General features: G+C 37.3%; 1 protein-coding gene across 1 annotated transcript in view; it reads left to right on the top strand.

Moving 5' to 3' along the window:
• Nucleotides 1–22,629, top strand: part of GSTCD (glutathione S-transferase C-terminal domain containing) — a gene marked incomplete at its 3' end in the record, with an annotated part of 150,044 nt that overhangs the window by 10,705 nt on the left and 116,710 nt on the right. Inside the window, exons 3-4 of the mRNA XM_080698005.1 lie at nucleotides 1,091–1,342; nucleotides 3,815–3,908. Coding sequence (XP_080554131.1) covers nucleotides 1,091–1,342; nucleotides 3,815–3,908 — 346 coding nt within the window. The remainder of the gene's footprint in view (nucleotides 1–1,090; nucleotides 1,343–3,814; nucleotides 3,909–22,629) is intronic.

The following is a 22,629-nucleotide window of genomic DNA, read 5'->3' as shown; positions in this document are numbered from 1 at the left end:
ATATGATGATCAGAATTTTTTCATGTACTTTCTTGCCATGTGTTTATCTTTTTTGGAACTGTCTGTTCAGGTCTTTTTTTTTTTTTTCCCCTGTACTGGGGATGGAACCCAGGGGCATTCCTCCTCTGAGCTACACCCAAGCCTATTTTTTAATTTTTATTTTGAAACAGAGTCTCACTCACTGAGTTGCAAAGGGCCTCACTAAGTAGCTGAAACTGGCCATGAACTGCGATCCTCCAGTCTCAGCCTCCCAAATTCTGGGATTACAAGCATGTGCTACCACCCTGACTCTTTAGCTCATTTTTAAATTGGGTTTTTTTTTTATTATATAGGAATAGCAAGTAAACACATGAAAAATGTTCATCATCATTAATCATAGATTTTGAAATCAGAATCTCCTTTCATTGTCAGTGGCATTACAAAATGGTTTAGCCATCATGAAGAATAATTCAGCAGTTTTCTTTAGAAGTTAAATATATAGTAACTATACAAACTAGCAACTTGACTTTCAAGTATCTACTCCTAACAAATGAAAAAAAATTCTAAACAAACACTGGTATATATATTATATGTATCAATGCTGGTATATTATATATATTATATATATAATATATATCATTATTCATAATGGCCCCAAACTGGAAACATGCTGATGTCCATTGATTGGTGAATAGGTAAGCAAATACAAACAAAACTAATTTGTTAAAACTCATCATTTAAGGATAATACCCTGCAGGTTGTAGTGGCACACGCTTGTAATCCCCGTGCTTGGGAGGCAGAGACAGGAGGATCGTGCAGGTTCGAAGCCAGCTGCGCTGGCTTAAGAGACCCTGTTTCCAAATTAAAAATATAAAATAGGTCTGGGAAAGTAGCCCGGAGATAGAAGGGTTTCCAGGAACCCCAGTACCACCAAAAACAAACAAAACAAAACAAAACAAAACAAAACCCCCAAACTTATCATTTATACTGTACCCTTTGAATTTTATGAATTTATGTAAAATCCATAAGACATATGAATTTTATGGGATACTTTTTAATACAGCTGTTATAAACAAAACATGTAAGCATGCTTTATCTTTTTTCTACCTAGGCAATTGTCTGCAAGAAATTTTCTGAGAAGATGATAGAATTTCCACTTATAGTCTCTTGGTACCAGAGGATTCAGGAAGTGCCAAGAGTAAAAACAGCAGCTTTTAAGTGTGGTATCCAGTTTCTCCATTTTCCAGAGTTATTAACCACTTCAAATGAGCACCATCCCGACATAAATGAGGTTCCAGGTGTAGAAGAACAAAATGATCCTTTATTTATAGGAGGACCAAGACCAACTATGACCAAGTTAATGGTACTTACATTGTTTTATTTAAATTTTATATGAAAAATTCTGTGATAATGTTGCTGAGCATTCTATTCCAACTAGTAATCATTTGTTGACATAATTTTTATTATAAATATTATTTATAGCTAATATCACTTTTTACCCATTAATATTTCTGCAAGTTTTTTGTATATAAGTAAAATATAGTAAATTGAAGATTTTTAATATTGTATATCTTTTGAGGCAAGGAAGTCACTACATATATTTAAAAGTATAGTTCTTAAAACATTATTTTTAGAATTCAAGGCATGGACAAATATCATATATGATCAAGTGTGTGTGTATGTGTGTGTGTGTATGTGTGTGTGTGTGTGTGTATGGTGCTGGGGATTGAACTCAGGGGCATTCCTCCTCCAAGCTACACCCCAGCCCAATTTTTTATTCTTTATTTTGAAACAGTCTCACTAAGTTGCAAAAGGCTTCACTAAGTAGCTGTCTGCTAACCACAGATCCTCCTGTCTCAGGGTCCCAAGTACTGGGATTACAAGTGTGCACCACCACACTCAACTCAAATATATTGTTTTAACCTGATGTTTTTCTGTTGTAAGGAGTTAGTCTCAGTCTTTTTAAATTTGAGATGATGGACTGAAATGAAAGAAATATAAAGATGAATATTTTAATTTACTTTTTAGGTTTTGTCTACATTTGTGATTTTTGAATCCTTTGAGTTTTCTTTTTACTTTATTCTGTGATTTTATTAATGTATGTGTTATACATAGAATAACACATGATTTATTTTTCTCTCTTTGGAGCATACTTTGTTTTTAATATTACTAATTTTAAAGTTTTCATGACTAAGCTTTCTTTGTCAAAGGAAACAATTTGCAAAAATGTTTTGCTTTCAGTAGACTAAAGATTTTTAAAAATACAGAAGAATTTATAATACAATTTGACTTATCTGCCTGAATTTCACTGGAAAATGAATCATTATATTTCCCTATTTGGGCCAGGGAGTATTTGAGTTCTATAGTTTTAGTTGTCTAGACTGGCCTTAGACTCATTGGCTATAGAGATCTTCCTGCCTTAGCCTTCTAAGTGTTAACACTATAAACCCACATTAGTGTTCCTAGCTGAAATTTTTTTCTTATAAATAGGTTATTTCTGCTGGGCATGGTGGCACAGGCCTGTAATCCCAGTACTTGGAAGCCTGAGACAGGAAGATCATAGGTTCAAAGCCAGCCTCAGCAACTTAGCAAGACCCTATTCTAAAGTAAAAATTAAAAAGAGGCTAGGGACTTAGCTCAGAGGTAGAATTCCCCTGGGTTCAATCCCCAGCATAAAATAATAATAATGATAATAATAAAGTTATTCCTAAAGATAAAAGCACCTGGAACACAGGTCATTGATAGGAAATGGAACCAGAATAGTAGTAGATGCATCGAGACTCTATGTATGCCCTGTCACTGTCTGTAGATCAAGTCAATGTACAGCTTCTAATGTAGGAAAGAATCTTGAGAAAATTTATATTGAAAAGTGGAATGATATGGATGATGTTTTGTTATGTATGTTGAAGTAATAATTTTTGTACTGTTAAATGTAGCTTATAGATTGTGACAATTTTCATATATATATAGCAATGTACCTTGATGGACATATATACTAAATCATTTTATAATCTTAATGTGGATTGTTTTTGATAAAATTTTATCATCATTTGACTTTTCTCTGTGGTATCCAATGCATTTCTAGGTGGTTTATTACTTCTATATATTTTCAGGTAACATTTTAAAATACATTTATTTATTTATTTATTTATTTATTTATTTATTTATTTATTTATTTGTGATACTGGGGATGGAACCCTTCTACCTCCGGGGCTACACTCCCAGACCTATTTTTTTAATATATATTTTTATTTGGAAACAGGGTCTCATAAGCCGGCAAGGCTGGCTTCGAACCTGAGCGATCCTCCTGTCTCCGCCTCCCAAGCATGGGGATTATAAGCATGTGCCAGCACACCTGGCAAAATACCATTACTTTTATCTCAATATAAAAATAATAGAAAGCTGAGATAAAAGTAATCGTATTTTGCTGGGCGTGGTGGCGCATGCTTGCAATCCCAGCATTCGGGAAGCTGAGACAGGAGGATTGTGGTTCGCGGACAGCCTCAGCTACTTAGTGAGGCTCTCTGCAACTTACTGAGACCCTGTTTCAAAATAAAGAGTAAAAAATAGGGCAGGGGTTGTAGCTCGGAGGTCAAATGCCTCTGAGTTCCATCCCCAGACCTGCAAAAAAAGAAAGAAAGAAAAAAAGGAAGGAAGAAAGAAAGAAAGGATATCAAAAAGGCCCACCATATTATATTTTTATGTAATTAATTATTTTAGGGACTACTTGATGATTATTACTATCAATATTCCTCCTTTTCAGTATATAAAATAGAAATTTGGCCTGGGATTTTATTAATTCATTAATTTGGAAAGAGCTTATTTCTTTTGCTAGGAAAAAGGCATTGAAGTGATGTTTTCTCCCCACCCTTGCCCTACTTGGACCCTTGATTGGAATGGTCTTCCTGCAGCAGTGAGCCCAAAGGAAGGTAAGGAGTTTTTGTTTAAGTTTTACTTATAATCTGGATATTCTTTTCAGATCCATCTTCCATTTCTCTAATTCTTTTGTTTACTATTTCTAATGTTTTGATTATAGTATCCACTGGGATTTCAATTTGTTTTAATTATGAAATATTTATGTATGCATCATTCGATTTTAATATTTTTTATATTTTCCTGTATTTCATATAGCTTTCTCTATTCCTGTTTTTCTTCTTTGCCCAGCTTGTTTTGTTTTTGATAACCTATTTTTCTCATGTTTCTGTTTCATATTTTTCATAATTTTTACATTTTATATTTAATAATATTTAAAGAGGTCTAATTATGTTGTTCTTTTCCTGTTCTTTTGACTTCTATTGTCAAATTTTCTTGTGAGTTTTTAAATTTTAGAATGTGAATTTAGTTTTGGCTTAACTCTTGAAATCTTACAGGATTTGGGTTAAAAATAAATTTCTGCCAGGCATGGTGGCACATACTTGTAATCCCAGCATTTGGAAGGCTGAGACAGGAGGATCGCAGTTCCCAGACAGGCTCAGCTACTTAGTGAGGCCCTTTGTAACTTAGTGAGACCTTCTTTCAAAATAAAGAATAAAAAGTAGGGCTGGGGATGTAGCTTGGAGGCAGAATACCCCTGGGTTTCATCTCTAGTACTGTATAAAAAAAAAAAAAAAAAACCTTCCACAGAAGTATTTATATTTGCTTATGCCAGTCATCTCAAATTATTAGAACGTAAGACCATTTATTATTGGTTTTTCAACTTCAAATCCCTTCGATATTTCTATATGGAGCTGAGATTTAAACAGATAAATTATACTTTGTTGTTGTGTAGGCCTTTTTAATTTTAATTTTTATGTGGGTCATATTTGAAAATGGCGTACATTCAGACTGTGCTTGGCACCCTCCCCCACTTCCTCTTTCCTCCCAACAATGAATGTCCAGGTTAACCATTGCTACATTCATACTTTTACACATATTTGAATGTAGCTCTTTTCAATGCATATTCTTAGAGGGAATATAGCTTTTTAAGACTTTTGTTTTTCTGTCATTATATTAGTTATAACTCTTTTCCATGCAAATGATCAAGGACAAACCTCTCGTCTTTGTCCTGCTGTTAAAATCTAGTTTCTTTTTTTTAAATTTTTTTTATTGGTGCATTATATTCATACAACTTATTGGGGTAAAAAAATCTAGTTTCTTAATTATCAGAAAATATCCTAGCTGGGCGTGGTGGTGCACGCTTGTAATCCCAGCATTCGGGAGGCTGAGACCAGAGGATCACGGTTTGCAGACAGCCTTAGCTGCTTAGTGAAGCCCTCTGCAACTTAGTAAGACCCTGTTTTAAAGTAAGAAATAAAAAATAGAGCAGAGGGTGTAGCTCAGAGGTCGAATGCCCCTGGATTCCATCCCTAGGCCCGCAAAAAAAAAAAAAAAAAGAAAGAAAAGAAAATCCTCACAGCATATGATATATCAGTTCAAGATTATTACACCAATTTTTAGCCCTTCTTCCTAATATTTTACTCCCTCACTCCTTTTAAGATTTATAAAAAAATTTATTGGTGCATTGTAGTCATGCATCTTAATGGGGTACACGATAGTAGAGGCATACATGTACACATTATCCAATTACCCTTCACCAATTCCCACCTCATTCTCTCTCCCCTCCCTCCTTCTCATGTTTGGCTTACTGATTGAATTTGATATGTTTATGAATATACATCATGTACATTAGGGAATTTCCCTCTTACCCCTCCCATTCTCCCCAATTAGGTCACCTTATTCGCTCATCTGTGGTTTTTCCTTCTTTATCTAGAGTTCTTCCTATGACATTTTTTATCCCTAGCTTTCACATATTAGGGAGACCATCCAATGTTTTACTTTTTGTGACTAATCTTACATAGCATAATGTTTGCTAGTTCCATCCATTTCCCTGCAAATGACATAATTTTGTTCTTCTTTTATAGATGAGTAAAATTACATTGTGTACATATCCCATAGTTTTGTAATCCATTCATCTATTGGTGGACATCTTGGCTGGTTGCATAGTTTGGTAATTGTGAATTGTGGGGCTATGAACATAGATACACATATATTAGTTTGGTAGTTTAGTTTCTATTCTTTTGGGTAGATACCCAGAAGTTGTATTGCTGGATCATATGGTTAAGTTCATTCCCATTCTTCTGAGGATTCTCCATACTGTTTTCCAAAGTGGTTGCACTAATTTGCAATACCACCAACAATGTACTAGAGTTCCTACTTCTCCATATCCTTGCCAGAATTTGTTGTTGTTTGTGTTTTGAATGATGACCATTTTAATTGGAGTTAGGTGAAATTTCAGTTATGATATGCATTTCTGATTGCAAATGATGTTAAGCATTTTTTCATGCATTTATTGGCCATTTGAATTTCTTCTTTAGTGAAGTGTCTATTTAGTTCATTTGTCCATTTTTTGATTGGGTTACTTTTTTTTCTTAGTGGTGAGTTTCTTGAGTTCTGCATATTCTAGATATTAGTCCTCTATTGAAGTATGTGTCAAAAATCTCCCATTCTGTGGGATCTCTTTTGAGGTTCTTAATAGTTTTCTCTGCTGTGCAGAAGCTCTGTTGTTTAATGCAGTCCCACACATTGATGCTCCTTTTAATTTCTTGTGCCTTTGGGGTATTGTTGAGAAAGTTTTTACCTGTGCCTATGTGTTGGACCTATGTCTTCTTCAAGGAGCTGCACAGTCTCTGGTCTGCTTTCCAAGCCTTTCATAAATCTTGAATTGACTCTTGTGGAGGATAAGCAAGAGGGGTTTATTTCCATTTTTCTGCATATGGTTAACCAGTTTTGCCAACAACATTGGTTAAAGATACTTTTTTCCTATGTATACTTCTTGGACCCTTGTCAAAAATTAATTGGCTCTAAGTGTGTGGATTTGTTTCTGAGACTTTTATTCTACTCCATTTTTCTATGTCTTTCTTTTTGTGCAAGTACCTTGATGTTTTTACTCCTGTGGCTTTTTAGTATAGTTTTAAATCAGGTATTGTGATGCCTCCTATATGGTTCTTGTTGCTGAAAACTACTTTGGCTATTCTGGGTTTTGTTGTTGTTCCAAATGAATTTAAGGGCTGATTTTTCTATGTCTTTGAGGAATGACCTTGGTAATTTAATCGGTATTACATTGAATCTGTAGACCACTTCTGGACGTATGATAATTTTGATGATATTTATTCTGCCTTTCCAAGTACATGGAAGATATTTTCATCTCCTAAGTTCTTCTTCAATTTCCCTTTTCAAAGTTTTATTATTTTCTTTGTGGTGGTCTTATTTTATTTTATTTTGTGGTACTGGGGGTGGAACCCAGGGGCTTTCTACCTCCAGGCTATACTCCCAGACCTATTTTATACTTTATTTGGAAACAGGATCTCACTAAGTTGCTAAGAGTCTCACTAAGTAGCTGAGGCTGTCTTCGAACCTGTGTGATCCTTCTGTCTCAGCCTCCCAAGCTCAGGGATGACAAGCGTGCACCACCACCCCCAGCTGACTGAATCAAATATTTATTCCTAAATATTTAATTTTTTGTGGGATATCCTGAATGGAAGTGTTTTCTCGATTTCATTTTCAGTGAATTTATAATTGGCATACAGGAAAGCTCCTGATTTTTTAAGATTGATTTTTTTATCCAGACACTTTGATGAATTTCGTGATTAGTTGTATAAGATTAGTTGTATAAACTTTTTGATTGAGTTTTTTGGGTATTCTAAGTGTAGTCTCATGTCATCTGCAAATAGGGATAGATTTAGTTCTTCTTTTCCTATTTGTACTCTTTTGATTTTCTTCTCTTACCTTGTTTCTCTGGCTAGAGTCTCAAGTGCTATATTGAAAAGAAGTATTGATAATGGACATCCTTATTTTGTTCCTGTTTTGGGGGGAAATTCTTGCGGTTTTTACCCATTTAATATGATGTTGGCTGGGAGCCTATTGCAAATTGCCTTTTTAATGTTGAGATATGTTTCTTCTATTCTGATTCTCTGCAGTGCTTCAAACATAAATGGGTGTTGGATTTTGTCAAATGTTTTTGCAGCATCTATTGAAATGCTCATGCTATTTTTGTCTTTGTGATGAATTGCATGGATTATTTTTTTTGAATGTTGAACCAGCTTTACAACCCTAGGATGAACCTACTTGGTCATAGTGTATGATTTTCTTGATGTGGTTTTGAATGCATATTGCTAGTATACTGTTTAGCAGTTTTGTGTCTAAGTTCATCAGTGATATAGGCCTTTAGTTTTATTTTCTTGAGCTTCTTTATTTGGTTTTGTTATTAATGTGATGTTGGCTTTGTAGAATGTATTTGGGAGAATCCTGTTTCTATTTCACAGAGTAGATTGACGAGTACTAGGATTAGATTTTCTTTACAGTTTTATAAAATTCACTTGGTGAATTTGGCCCTTGGCTTTTGTATCATGGTAGGCTCTTTGTTGCTGCTCCAATCACTTTGATTGCTATTCGTTGGTTTAAATTTTTTCTGTCTTCTTGGTTCAGTTTAGTTAGGTTGTTTGTGTTTAGAAAATTGTTAACTTCCTCTTAGTTTTCTGTTTTGTTGGAGTATAGTTTTTCAAAGTAGTTTCTCATAAGCCTCTGGATTTCCACACTGTTAGTGGTAATATCACATGGAGATTGAACACTACACTGCTGAACAAGAAATGAGTCAATGAAGAAGTAAGGGGTAAAATTAAGAAATTCCTGGAAACAAATGAAAATAGAGACACAACATATCAAACCTCTGGGACACCCTGAAGGGAGAATTAAGAGGAAAATTCATAGCACTTACTGCCCACATAAAAAGCACAGAAAATCACCAAATAAATGACCTATTGATATACCCCAAAGCCCTTGAAAAATAGGAACAGTCTAATCCCAAGGCCAATAGAAGACAGAAAATTATTGAAATAGTTAATTTCTAGTTTCATTCCATTGTGATATGATACCTTTTTTAAAAATTTTCTAATGCTCACTTTTTGGCTCATAATGTAGTCTATTTTGGAGAAGTTTCCATGAGCAGCTGAGAAAAATGTGAACTCTGCTGTAGTTGGCTGGAATATTCTGTATGTATAGATATATAAGTTCATTTGGTTTATGGTGTTCTTTAGGTCTGAGGCATCTTTATGGACCTTTCGTCTAGAATATCTATATAAAGGTGTGAGAGGGGTGTTAAAGTCTTCCAATATTATTGTAATTGGGATCTATGTGTGACTTAATGTCCCATAGAGTTTGTTATATAAAAGTAGCTGCACCTATGTTTGGGGCATAATTTCCCCTTGCTGTATTGTTCCTTTTACCGGTAAAAAATGACTTTTGAGCCAGGCATGGTGGCGCACGCTTGTAATCCCCGTGCTTGGGAGGCAGAGACAGGAGGATTGCGCTGGTTCGAAGCCAGTCTCGCTGGTTTAAGAGACCCTGTTTCCAAATTTAAAAAATATAAAATAGGTCTGGGAGTGTAGCCCGGAGGTAGAAGGGTTTCCAGGAACCAGTACCACCACCACACACAAAAAAAATGGTTTTTGTCTCTTCTGATATAAACTTGGGCTTGAAGTCTAATTTGTTTGATATCATAGTTGCTACTCCTGCTTGTCTTCCTCTTTGTGTGTGAGAGTTGTGTCTATTTGTTGGCACTTTATAATAAGTCCTATTCTGGAGGAATATATTTGCCTCTGTGAATCTGTCTTATATGATCAAACTTTTGAGTTTGTCCTCCAGAGCCTCTTTAAGAAGATATAGTTCTTAATGGAGGAAAACAGGAGTCTCTGATTGACTGTAGGTCACCATGTTCCCCAGGCCCAAACTTTGTAGGGCCAGAGACTATGATTCAGAGTCTATAGCCTACTTGTTGGGATTTAATGCACCACAGATACTGCCTTTGCTTTGTTGATTATGAACCCATGAAACTGTAGAGTGCTAACCTCTGACCTCTGTGGACACTGGGCCTAAGCTCAGCAGGGCCCCAGGTTGCTGAGCTTTGATATCCTTGGGACCCCACCACTGATCTTCTGGCTAGCATCATGCGGAGCACTGTCAGTCACTGGCATACATGCAAGCCAGGTACAAACTCTGCTGCAGAGAGAATGTTGATTTTCCAGCCTGTAGCTGTGATCACGTGAGCACCTGCAAGCCCTTGACCTCCCTGCTTTCAGGGCCAAAGGTCTGACAGGGTCAGAATGTATTCTTCTGAGCCTGGGACTTGGGTAGCTCAGTTGTTTAGCCCTAGGGATGCCATTGCTGTTTGGGGCAGCTGCAAACACTTGATCCCTTGTTGGCCTCTGGTGTTGGTGCCCGTAGCACCCAAACACGACTGGGTGGGAGTTTATAGCTTTCTGAGTCTGAAACTTTGTAGGCTGAGTTATTTCATCCCACATACACTGTGGCTGGCTGTCCTGTGGTGATCACTGGAGATCCTGCAAGGGCACAAAAGACTGAGACTGTAGTTCCTTTCTGCACAAATGTCCCTGGGGTCTGTCAGCTAATTCACATTCTGCTGTGCCTGATTGTAACCCCCACTCCACCTCTGCAGGGCGATTTGCAAAGTCACAGACTCCAGGAGTCTGTTCATTGCCATGCAAGTTCCTGTTTCCCGCTGGGATAGCTTGTTCACTCACCGTCTTGACAAGCATCCCTGCTCAGGTCCCTGCAGGCAGAGAGTTCAGCTGCAACATCATGATCTAGCTGGTCCATCTGAGTAGTTGGATTTTTGTTACCCATGGAGAGAAAAGTAGACTTTTTATTTTGTTTGTTTGTTTGTTTGTTTATTTATTTATTTATTTATTTATTTATTTATTTATTTGAAGTACTGGGGATGAAACCCAGGGGCATTATAAATCTTAGCTACACCCCTGCCCTATTTATTATTTTTTATTTTGAAGCAGGGTCTCACTAAGTTCTGGAGGGCCTCACTAAGTAGCTGAGTCTATTTGCAAACCGTGATCCTCCGGTCTCAGACTCCCGAATGCTGAGATTACAAGTGTGCGCCACCACACCTGGCTTACTATTATGTTTCACAACCAGGAAATCACTGACTAAAGATGAAGAGTTAAATAACTAAAATCATACAAGAGAATGCGATCAAAGGATTTTTCCCCCCATATTTCTGGGAAAAATTTCCCTAACTAAATTTTTTTCTCTAAGTTATGCATGGTTATGAAATTAAAAACTCAACCATATTTAATGCAGAACTGTCTTATCTGAAGTTAATCTAAACTTAAATTCCTCCAAAAGATAGTATGTATAAACATGGACAGAATTTACATTAAATAATTTAAAATCTGATAAGATTACAAAATATAATAAAGAACAAGTTTATTATTTGTCTAGTAATACTCTCCTAACTCAATGCCAGAACAAAAATACATTGCTGGTAAAAATGTAAAATAGTACAGCCACTCCAGAAAATAGTTTAGAAACTTCTTACAAATCTAATTGTGCAATTACCATAGACTCAGTAATTGCACGCTTGAGTATATATCCCAAAGAAATAAAAACTTTACGCCAGGCATGGTGGTGCACGCTTGTAATCCCCGCACTTGGGAGGCGGACACAGGAGGATCGCACAGGTTCGAAGAGCTGCGCTGGCTTAAGAGACCCTGTTTCCAAATAAAATATAAAATAGGTCTGGGAATGTAGCCCGGAAGTAGAAGGGTTTCCAGGAACCCCAGTACCACCAAAAAAAAAAAAAGAAAAAAGAAAAACCAAATTGCATAAGATGCATACACTCACCAAGACATATAAAAATGGTGAGAACCAAGTAAGTTCTATAGTTAATATTATTGTACTAACAGTGATTTCCTAGTTATGATATTATATTACAATAGATGAAGCCAAATAAAGAGTTCATGGGACCTTTATATACAATCTTTGTAACTTCTTGTGAGTATATAATTTTTTTTCTTTTTTTTTTATTGGTGCACTATAGTCTCACATCATAATGTGGATCATGTTGACACTGGCATATTGGAAAAATACCCAGTAGTGGTATAGCTGGATCATATGGTGGATCCATTCCCAGTTTTCTAAACAACCTTCACACTGATCTCTGTAGCAGCTGAACTAGTTTGCACTCTCACTAACAGTATAAAGATATACTGTTTCTCCACATCCTCAACAGCATTTCTTGTTATTTGGCTTCTTTATCATTTCCATTCTAATTGGGGTTAGATGGAATCTCGGTATAGTTTTTATTTGTATCTCCTTGGTGGTTAATGATGTTGAACATTTTTTCATGTATCTATTGGTCATTTGTATCTTTTCTTTTGTGAAGTGTCTATTCAGTTCAGTTGCCCATTTCTTGATTGGATTATCTGTTTTGCTAGTGGAGGGTCTTTTGAGCTCTTTGCATAGTGTGGATATTAGCCCTCTATCAGAGGGGTAGGTGGTAAAGATCTTTTCCCATTCTGTATACTTTCTCTTTAGATTCTTGATAATTTCCTTTGATAAGCAGAAACTTTTTACTTTAATGCTATCCATTTGTTAATTCTTGTGAGTGTATATTTCAAAATTAAAAGTTATCAAAGTCATTTAAGTAGAAATATTGAAGGACTTCCGGGAAGATGGCGACCGAGAAAAGCGGGGCTTAGGAGCCCCGCTAACAACCAATCTCCATTACCACAAAATCAGTGCCTTTCATAGTCAGAAAACACCATCACCAGAGAAACAAAAAAATCACCAGGCTCCAGAGAGAAAGCGGACTGAGAACAGAGCTCAGAGCCACAGAGGAAATACACCGGCCTCAGGCCCGAGGACGCGGCAGCAGTGCCATACTGCCGGCGGCAGCGGCGACTTCACTGGACGGATACAGCAAGCCGAGGTGAGCCGCTGCGGAACAGCCAGGCGGGATCTTTCGGTGCAGGGAGCATTTAAAGCTCCCAGTGGCTGAGCTCAGCACACGCTGCAGGGACTCAGAGTGGAACTCAAAACCAGAGAAGAAAAAATACTCCAGCCTCACGGCCGAGAGCGTGGCAGCAGCGCCATATTGCCACCGGCGGCAGCAGCAGTAAATTCACCGAGTCCAGTACAGCTACATCTGCGTACTCAAGAACAGTGAGTCAAATTGCGGGCCACAGAGGAGAAATCCCAGTACTGTACTCCCTGGGACTTGACCCAGTGGGGGAGTGGCGGTGGCAGAGATATCACACCATAGGAGAATGTGCAACCTGGCACCCCCCAATAGTTTAAAGCAGCCTCTATTGACTTCCTGGGTCAGAGACTCTGTGATACAACCCAGTAAAGGAGTAGTGGGGTCTGATATACTACAGATTGGAGATCCAGAGCACCTTAAGTGAAGCCGTAGTGACCCAGGGAAGAACCCAGAGAAGGCACAAACCTCCAAAATCATGGGAAAGAGGAATAAAAATGGAGCAATGAATGCCCACAACCCCACAACATCAGAACCCGATAAAACAGAAAATCAGAGATTTCTAGAAGATCAAATCAGGAAAATAACTGTAGAAATAATAGAGGTGTTTTGAAAAGAACTCAGAGAGAGCCAAAAAGAGATAAAGGATATAATTAATGAAGTAAACTCCTCAATTCAAAGCACAAACAACCGATTAGACCACATGGAGAACAGAATCTCGCTCTTAGAAGATGATCATTCCAAAAATGAATGCATAGTTTCTAATCTAGAAAAAAATATCCAACATCAGGAATCTGACATGGAAGAAATATGGGCCCATTTTTAAGAGAGCTAACCTAAGAATAATTGGAATAGAGGAGGGAAAAGAAAGTGAAACCAAAGGGATCAACAATCTCTTCAAGGAAGTAATAGCAGAAAATTTTCCAAACATAGAGCAAGAGGTTGATACACAGGTCCAGGAAACTTATAGAACTCCCTTTAGACAGGATCGGAGAAGAGGATCCCCACGCCACATAATTGTCAAAATGACCAATGTGGAAGCCAAGCAGAGAATCTTAAAGGCAACAAAAACAAAGGGCCAAGTGACATTCAGAGGCAAACAAATTAGAATCACTCTAGTCTTCCCAAACCAAGTCATGAGAGCCAGAGGGGCTTGGAGTAACATTCCAAACTCTCAAAGAAAATAACTTCCAGCAAAAAATTTCCTACCCAGCAAAACTATCTATCAAATTAGATGGAGAAATAAGAAGCTTCCATGACAAACAGAAACTGAAGGAATTTATGTCTTCAAAACCAGTGCTAGAGAAAATATTCAAAGAGATTAACTACAAAGAAGAAATAGGTAACACACACCAGAACCAGAGAAACAAGATTCAACAGACAACTAAGATTGGTTATCTGTGGAGATTCATTATTTATGTTAGTCTTTTACCTATCTCTAAATTGTATTGTTTGCCTTTATTGTTGTTAATTTTTAGGATTTCTAGTTGGAATATTAATATACCTTCAGATATAGCAATTGGAAATATTTTATCCCATTCTATTAGTAACTGTTAACTCTGTTTACATTGTCTTTGGATATACAATTTTTTTTTTACTTTTTAGGGAGTTTGTATACTCTTCTGTTGCCTGTGCCATTGAAATCATAACCAAGAAATCACTGCCAGAGAATGGGGTGGGGATCGGGTGGGGGCTGACTGGGTGATGTGTGCATGCATGTCTACAAAAGTTTGTATCCCACTATGATGTATGAATACAGTGCACCAATAAAAAAAAATAGAAATATAAAAAAAGAAGTAGAAATATTGAGAAAAAAATCAAGGAAATAAAAAATATTACAATATTTTCCACCTCACTTTTTTATCTTCATTATGATGATAAATTTTAGAGCTGAGTTGTAAGTAAAATGATAGTCTACAATAAACACTACGAAGACATCTTAATATATTTTCCTTTGTAATGACTATCAATGCAGTGATATACAGATAAATATTGACTTTCCCATTTGATGAACAGTCTGTTTCACAAGTTGCTATTCCCAAGCCCCCAGAGAAATGGAGAAAGTCAAATTGACATAGTATAATTTGAGTTTCTTTTTTAACATTGCTTCAGAATAGTGACTAATATAGTCTAGGGATAACTTAATTATTATGCTTGATTCATAGTTTACACTAGGGCCTTGAATATTTTGGGATCTCTTGAGGATGTTGTGGTGTTATGTGATAATGTTGTAGATGTTATGTTTATGAGGAGAAGTAAAGAAATTTTTTTTATACTGAAAGCTTACTAGTGTCCAATTTTGATTATAAGTTTGCATTTGAAAGTACTGAAAACTGGTTTTGAGGTGTTTCTTTTTACTGCCAAAATGATTAAGTGAATGAGCTTGTTTTCAACTTTAAATGCAGCCTATGTGTATAAAGGACACAGTTGCATAACATACTCCTGGAATTACTTTGCTGTACATAGGCCTAAGAAAGAGTAGCAAGTTAAATTCAAGCTTCATTACTTCAAAGTCCTCAACAAAAATAAATGTAAGGCCAATATCTACATGAGAGACATGAATTCTTTTTCTAGGGGTGCATTAACAAAATGGTCTCACAGTTTTGGTGCCTTAAATCGACATAATATATGGTTTCTTATCTTTTTTTTTCTTTTTATGTTTGTAAGCCATGAAAATAGACTTTTCTTAGGAAAACATATCAGCATTTGGGAGGCTGAGACAAGAGGATCATAGTTCGTGGCCAGCCTTAGCTACTTAGTGAGGCCCTTTGCAATTCAGACTCTGTTTCAAAATAAAGAAAAAAAAATGGGGCTAAGGTATAGCTCAGAGATAGAATGCCGCTAGGTTCCATCCCAAGTATTGCAAAAAAAAAAAAAAAAAAAAGCTGGGAGTGGTGGCACATGCTTGAAATCTAGCATTTGGGAGGTTGAGACAGGAGGATCATGGTTTGAGGACAGCCTCAGCTACTACGTAGTGAGGTCCTTTGCAACTCAGTGAGACCCTGTTTCAAAATAAAGAATAAAAAATAGGGCTAAAGGTGTAGCTCGAAGGTAGAATGCCCCTGGGTTCTATCCCCAGTACCCCTCCTCCCCCCAAAAATGTGTATTAACTGTGGTATGTAATTGGAGGAAAAAAAGTTAGAAGTCTCTCTATTCTCTTTCAGAGGAGGTGCTATACTTTTCCTACTATTGTTTTAGGTTTGTTCTATCCTCTAGGGTTAGACTTCAAGAATTCTGAATAGGTCATGTTTTTCAGTACCTTGCAAAGAAACCAGGATGACTAATTACCAAGAAAGGCATTACTAGCCAATATCTAGGGAGAATATAAGGAATATTCTAGGGTATTGCTTTATTTATTTATTTATTGGTTTGAGAATGAAACCCAGTGGCATTCTACCTCCGAGCTGCACCCCCAGGCCTATTTTATTTTATTTTTTATTTTGAAACAGGGCCTCATTAAATTGCAGAGGGCCTACGTTGCTGAGGCTGGCTGCAAACTACTGGGATTACAAGCACATGTGACAGCATGCCTGACTAGGGTATTGCTATTTATGTATTTATGTATTTATGTATTTATTTATTTATTTATTTATTTATTTATTTATTTATGGGTTTGGGGATGGAACCCAGGGGCATTTAATCTCCGAGCTACACCCCCTGACCTATGTTTTATTCTTTATTTTGAAACAGCCTCACTGAATTGCAGAGGGCCTCACTAAATAGCTGAGGCTGTCCACAGACCGCGATTCTCTAGTCTCAGCCTCCCGAATGCTGGGATTATAAGTGTGCCCCACCACGCCTGGCTAGGGTATTGTTTTTTATTTTTAATTTTATTTATTTATTTATTTGTTTATTTATTTATTTATTTTTGGTGGCTCTGGGGTTCCTGGAAACACTTCTACCTCCAGGTTACACTCCCAGACCTATTTTTATGCTTTTTTATTTGGAAACAGGGTCTCTCTCTCTCTCTCTCTTTTTTTTTTTTTTTTTTTTTTTGGTGGTACTGGGGTTCCTGGAAGCCCTTCTACCTCCGGGCTACACTCCCAGACCTATTTTATACTTTTTTATTTTTGGAAACAGGGTTTCTTAAGCCAGCGGGGCTGGCTTCGAACCAGCATGATCCTCCTGTCTCTGCCTCCCAAGCGCGGGGATTACAAGCGTGCACCACCACGCCTGGCGGAAACAGGGTCTCTTAAACCAGCGAGGCTGGCTTCGAACCTGTGCAGTCCTCCTGTCTCGCCTCCCAAGTGTGGGGATTACAAGCGTGGGCCACCACGCCCGGCGGGTACTGCTTTTTAAAACAAAAATATTTGTTAGGAAATATCTATGTGGTTATACAGATTTATCTGGTTTGTTTTAATTAGGTCAAATATACAGTTTAACAATTATTTGGAGTTGTTTTGTCTATACAAATGAAGAAATTGAGTATTTATTGAACAGTCAAGGAGACTGGAATCTCTTTCTGCCTCCACTGAGTCATTTGTGAAGCCACTAGGCAAGTTTGAGGATTAACATGTTGCATATTAAGAATATGAATTTACTGATGAGTAACTTTAGATTACCCCTTTCAAAGTTGAAGATTGTCAAGTATTAGTATTAGTATTATTTAGAGATTGCATTGCTTTAAAAGGTTAAAATGGTATTTCAGTAAGTAATAAAATACTTGATTTTGAAAAACAGCATCAGCCAACGAATCTAATCCTTCTTCAATTAGTGTTGAAACATACTTGGCATAGGACCATTTTAATTTGGCAAGACTTTTCTGGTGAATGAATTTGTAGCACCATTCCTGTCCTCTTGTGTTTATGGCAGTGCTGGGTTATCTTAGGGCTGGAAATGTGTAGCCACTTCAAGAAAAAAATTTTTTAAACATTTCATTTATTTCTTTATGAGTTATTTTCGTGATCTCAGATAAGAGGTACTATAATAACAGGCTTTGATATTTTAGAATGAGGCAACTTTTATGAAAATTCATACATATTTTATATAAATTATAAATGGGTGAATATTAGTAAGACCTTATTTTAAGTGGACCACAATTTACTGTACATATTATGAGGAATACAGAAAAAAACTTTTGGTTTAAAACAAAGATGTTAGCCAGGTGTGGTAGCACATGCTTGTAATCCCCGCGCTTGGGAGGCTGAGACAGGAGGATCATCCAGGTTCAAAGCCTGCCTCAGCTACTGAGTGAGGCTCTCAGGAATTTAGTGAGACCCTGTTTCCAAATAAAGTATAAAATAGAGTATAGCCTGGAGGTAGAAAGACCCTGGGTTCCACCTCAGTACCACTAAATAAATAAATAAATGAATGAATAAATAAATAAAACAAAGATGTTTAACTGCAAGAAAATGTTCAGGCCATACTTTTCTTTCTTTCTTCCTTTTTTTTTTTTTTTGTGGTTCTGGGAATGGAACCCAAGGGCATTCTATCTCCAACCTACATCCCTGGTCCTATTTTTTAGTCTTTATATTTTTTGAAACAGGATCTTACTGAGTTGTAAAAAGCCTCACTAAGTAGCTGAGGCTGTCCATGATCCAAGATCCTCTGGTCTCTGCCTCTGGAAGGCTGGGATTATAAACATGTGCTGCCATGCCTGGCTCTTTTACATAATTTCTGATGAAGATAATGGAATGAGCTACAGAAAACTTTGGCATTTATTTATAGAGTTATATAAAATCTACACATAACTGCACTGGAAACCCTGAAAAATAACTCTGCTTATAATTAATGCAAAACTAGCTCTGTATTAATTTCCATTTTACACATTTGCAAAGAGATATATTTCTATTTTTTTAAATTTATTTTTCTATTGGTGCACTGTATTCATACATCATAATGGGATAAAAAAAAAAAACTTTTGTAGACATACATGCACACATTGCCCAATTAGCCCCTACCCGATCCCCACCCTGTTCCCTCCTCATCCCTCCTTCCCATGCTTGGCTTACTGGTTGACTCTAGTATTATAGCCATTTATCCAAAATTAACAATGATAATCTCACAGAACAGTTTCATTCATTTGTCTGATACCAAGCTTTTGATGACTTAAAGATAACATTTCAATATTTCTTTTTGCTTTCTTTCTTACCAGAGAATATTTTTTTCTTTTTTTTTTTTTAGGTGAAACTATCATACATTTATTTACTTATTTTTCAGAAAAAATCTATCCTAATGTGGTATATGGACTCTAGATACCCAAAACGATCGCGAAAAAGAACAAAGCTAGAAGATGTATATTTTCTGATTTCAAACCATATAAAGCTACAATAATTGAAACAGTGTAGTACTGTTCTAAAGGCAGATATATAAACCATTGGAGTTAAATAAAAGCCTAGAGCTAAATTCTTCCCTATATTGTCAAGTTATTTTTGACAAGGTTTCCATGAACATTTGGTGGAGGAAATAATAATCTTTTAACTAAATATTGTTGAAAAATAATAATTACATGGAAAAGAATAAAATTGGACCCGCACCTAACACAAATACAAATATTAACTCAAAATAGATAAAAGACCTAAATATAAATCTTAAGACTATAAACTCTTAGAAGAAAAACTGGGTCATTAAACCTCACAACATTGAAATTGGCAGTGATTTCGTGGATATGATTTCAATGGCACAGGCAACAGAAGGGTAAACAAACTCCCTAAAAATTAAAAAACATATTGTATATATAAAGACAATGTAAACAGAGTTAAAAGTTACTGATAGAATGGGATAAAATATTTCCAAATGCTATATCTGAAGGTATATTAGTATTCCAACTAGAAATCCTAAAAATTAGCAACAATAAAAGCAAACAATACAATTTAGAGATAGGTAAAAGACTAACATAAGTAATGAATCTCCACAGATAACCAATCTTAGTTGTCTGTTGGATGGAAAATCTTGTTTCTCTGGTTCTGGTGTGTGTTACCTATTTCTTCTTTGTAGTTAATCTCTTTGAGTATTTTCTCTAGCGCTGGTTTTGAAGACATAAATTCCTTCAGTTTCTGTTTGTCATGGAAGCTTCTTATTTCTCCATCTAATTTGATAGAAAGTTTTGCTGGGTAGGAAATTTTTGGCTGGAAGTTGTTTTCTTTCAGAATTGGGAATATGTTACTCCAAGCCCTTCTGGCTCTCATGACTTGGTTTGGGAAGTCTAGAGTGATTCTAATTGGTTTGCCTCTGAATGTCACTTGGCCCTTTGTTTTTGTTGCCTTTAAGATTCTCTGCTTGGCTTCCACATTGGTCATTTTGACAATTATGTGGCGTGGGGATCCTCTTCTCTGATCCTGTCTAAAGGGAGTTCTATAAGTTTCCTGGACCTGTGTATCAACCTCTTGCTCTATGTTTGGAAAATTTTCTGCTATTACTTCCTTGAAGAGATTGTTGATCCCTTTGGTTTCACCTTCTTTTCCCTCCTCTATTCCAATTATTCTTAGGTTAGCTCTCTTAAAATGGGCCCATATTTCTTCAATGTCAGATTCCTGCTGTCGGATTTTTTTTTCTAATTTAGAAAGTATGCGTTTATTTTTGGAGTGATCATCTTCTTAGAGCAAGATTCTATTTTCCATGTGTTCTAATCGGTTGTTTGTGCTTTGAATTGAGGACTTTACTTTATTAATTGCATCCTTTATCTCTTTTTGGCTCTCTCTGAATTCTTTTCAAAACACCTCTATTATTTCTACAGTTATTTTCCTGATTTGATCTTCTAGAAATCTCTGATTTTCTGTTTTTTCGGGTTCTGATGTTGTGGGGTTGTGGGCATTCATTCCTCCATTTTTATTCCTCTTTCCCATGATTTCGGAAGTTTGTGCCTTCTCTGGTTTCTTCCCTTGGGTCACTAAGACTTCACTTAAGATGTTCTGGATCTCAAGTCTGTGGTATCTCGGTCCCCACTACTTTTTTACTAGGTTGTATCGCAGAGTCTCAGACCCAGGGAGTCAATCAAGGCCGCTTTAGACCATGGGGGGTGCCAGGTTGGGCATTCCCTATGGTGTGATATCTCTGCCACCGCCACTCCCCCACTGGGTCAAGTCACTGGGAGTGCTGTACTGGGATTTCTTCTCTAGGGGCCGCAATTTGACTCACTGTTGTTGAGTGCGCCAATGGAGCTGTAGTGGACTCGGTGAATTTGCTGCTGCTGCTGCCGGTGGCAATATGGCACTGCTGCCATGTCCTCAGCCGTGAGGCTGGCGTATTTCTTCTCTGTTTTTGAGCTCTGCTCTGAGTCCCTGCCGGGTGTGCTGAGCCTGGCCCCTGGGAGCTTTAGATGCTCCCTGCACCGAGAAACATGCCGAATCCCGCCCGCCTGTTCCGCAGCGGCTCACCTCAGCTCGCTGTCCGCCGCTCCTCTCTGGAGCCTGGTGGGCTGTTGAGTGCGTTGGCCTGGTGCTGTCTAGTGAATTTGCCGCTGCCGCCGGCAGTAAGGCGCTGCTGCCGTGTCCTCAGCCGTGAGGCCGGCGTATCCCCTCTATGGCTCTGAGCTCCGTTCTGAGTTCCCCTCCTTTTTGGAGCCTGGTGCTTCAAGGAAAAATGGTGCCCACTTCTCTGCGCTGCGGCTCCGGCCACAGCACTGTGATCTGGTTTCTTTCTGGTGTCTCATTTTTCCAGCCCTCTTTTTCTCTGTCCCTTGTAATTACATTTTTTTTTCTCTGCTGATGGTGTTTTCTGACTATGAATAGTGCTGATTTTGTGGTAATAGAGATTGGTTGTTAGCGGGGCTTGTAAGCCCCGCTTTTCTCTGTCGCCATCTTCCCGGAAGTCTGCAAAGAGATATTTTCTAACATAATTCATCTCCTGGATTACTTTTTTATATTTCTTTTGAATACTTCACACTAAGTACCATAGTCTTAAAAACTCTTGATAGTGTTAAACTTACAAGAATTATTATTTTATAAACCTAAATATTTATAATCACATTTAGGAGAGGAAGAGAAAACTAAAGATGAGGATCCTTATTTTCCGTTAATGGAAACTAATTAGTATTATTCATTTTAGTTTAAATTGGCATCTTGTGTGTTATTCCAGACAGTTATGATAAAAATCAGCTCAAATGCACAATGAACTTTTATTCTGTGCTTTGAACCAGTTCCCCTCAGAAACCAAACTCATTCATTATTATTTAATTAGGACTACTCACATTGCAGAGGCACCTGAAGCAAGGAAAGTTCCCTAATAGCTAGGAAGTAACAATAGCTCTTAAGCACTGAAATAACATAGTTGTGTAAGCTTGAATCATCTGAAGAAAGAAAAATATTATTCTTATCCATAGGGCAAAAATGTAGTTATAAAAAGAAAACACGAGCTGGGCAGGATGGCACACTCCTGTAATCCCAGTACTTGGAAGACTGAGACGGGAAGATTGCAGGTTGAAGGACAGCCTCATCAAGTAGTAAGATTCTCATCAACCTAGTGAGAACTTCTGTCAAAATAAATGAAATTGGGCTAGGGGTATAACACTAAGGTCGACTGTCTCTGGGTTCTCTTCCCAGTAACACAAGCCACACACACACACACACACACACACACACACACACAGAAAATAATTCAATTACATAAATATATAGTATTGGCGGAACCAATAGTTTACTTACCTAGTTTGTATTTAGCAGAGTTCAAAGAATGATGCCCGCCAACACCAAGAGGGTGAGCAGGGAGTCCATTACCAGGGGCAGACTTCCCTTACAGGCCATGGTGGACTTCCCTGTGCGGTGGGTGCCTTTCTGCTGCTACCTGGGTGTGGCCCAGGCAGAGCACCATCAGTTGCTCACTGCCTTCTCCCGGAGTCCACACCATCTATGGAAGAAACTTGCAGAGCACCCTGAAGGCCTTGGCAGGTT

The sequence above is a fragment of the Muscardinus avellanarius genome (assembly GCF_963383645.1).
Source record: "Muscardinus avellanarius genome assembly, chromosome: 6".
Lineage (NCBI taxonomy): Eukaryota > Metazoa > Chordata > Mammalia > Rodentia > Gliridae > Muscardinus > Muscardinus avellanarius.
Note: the sequence above shows the minus strand (reverse complement) of the source record. Positions and strands in the feature narration are given on the sequence as shown.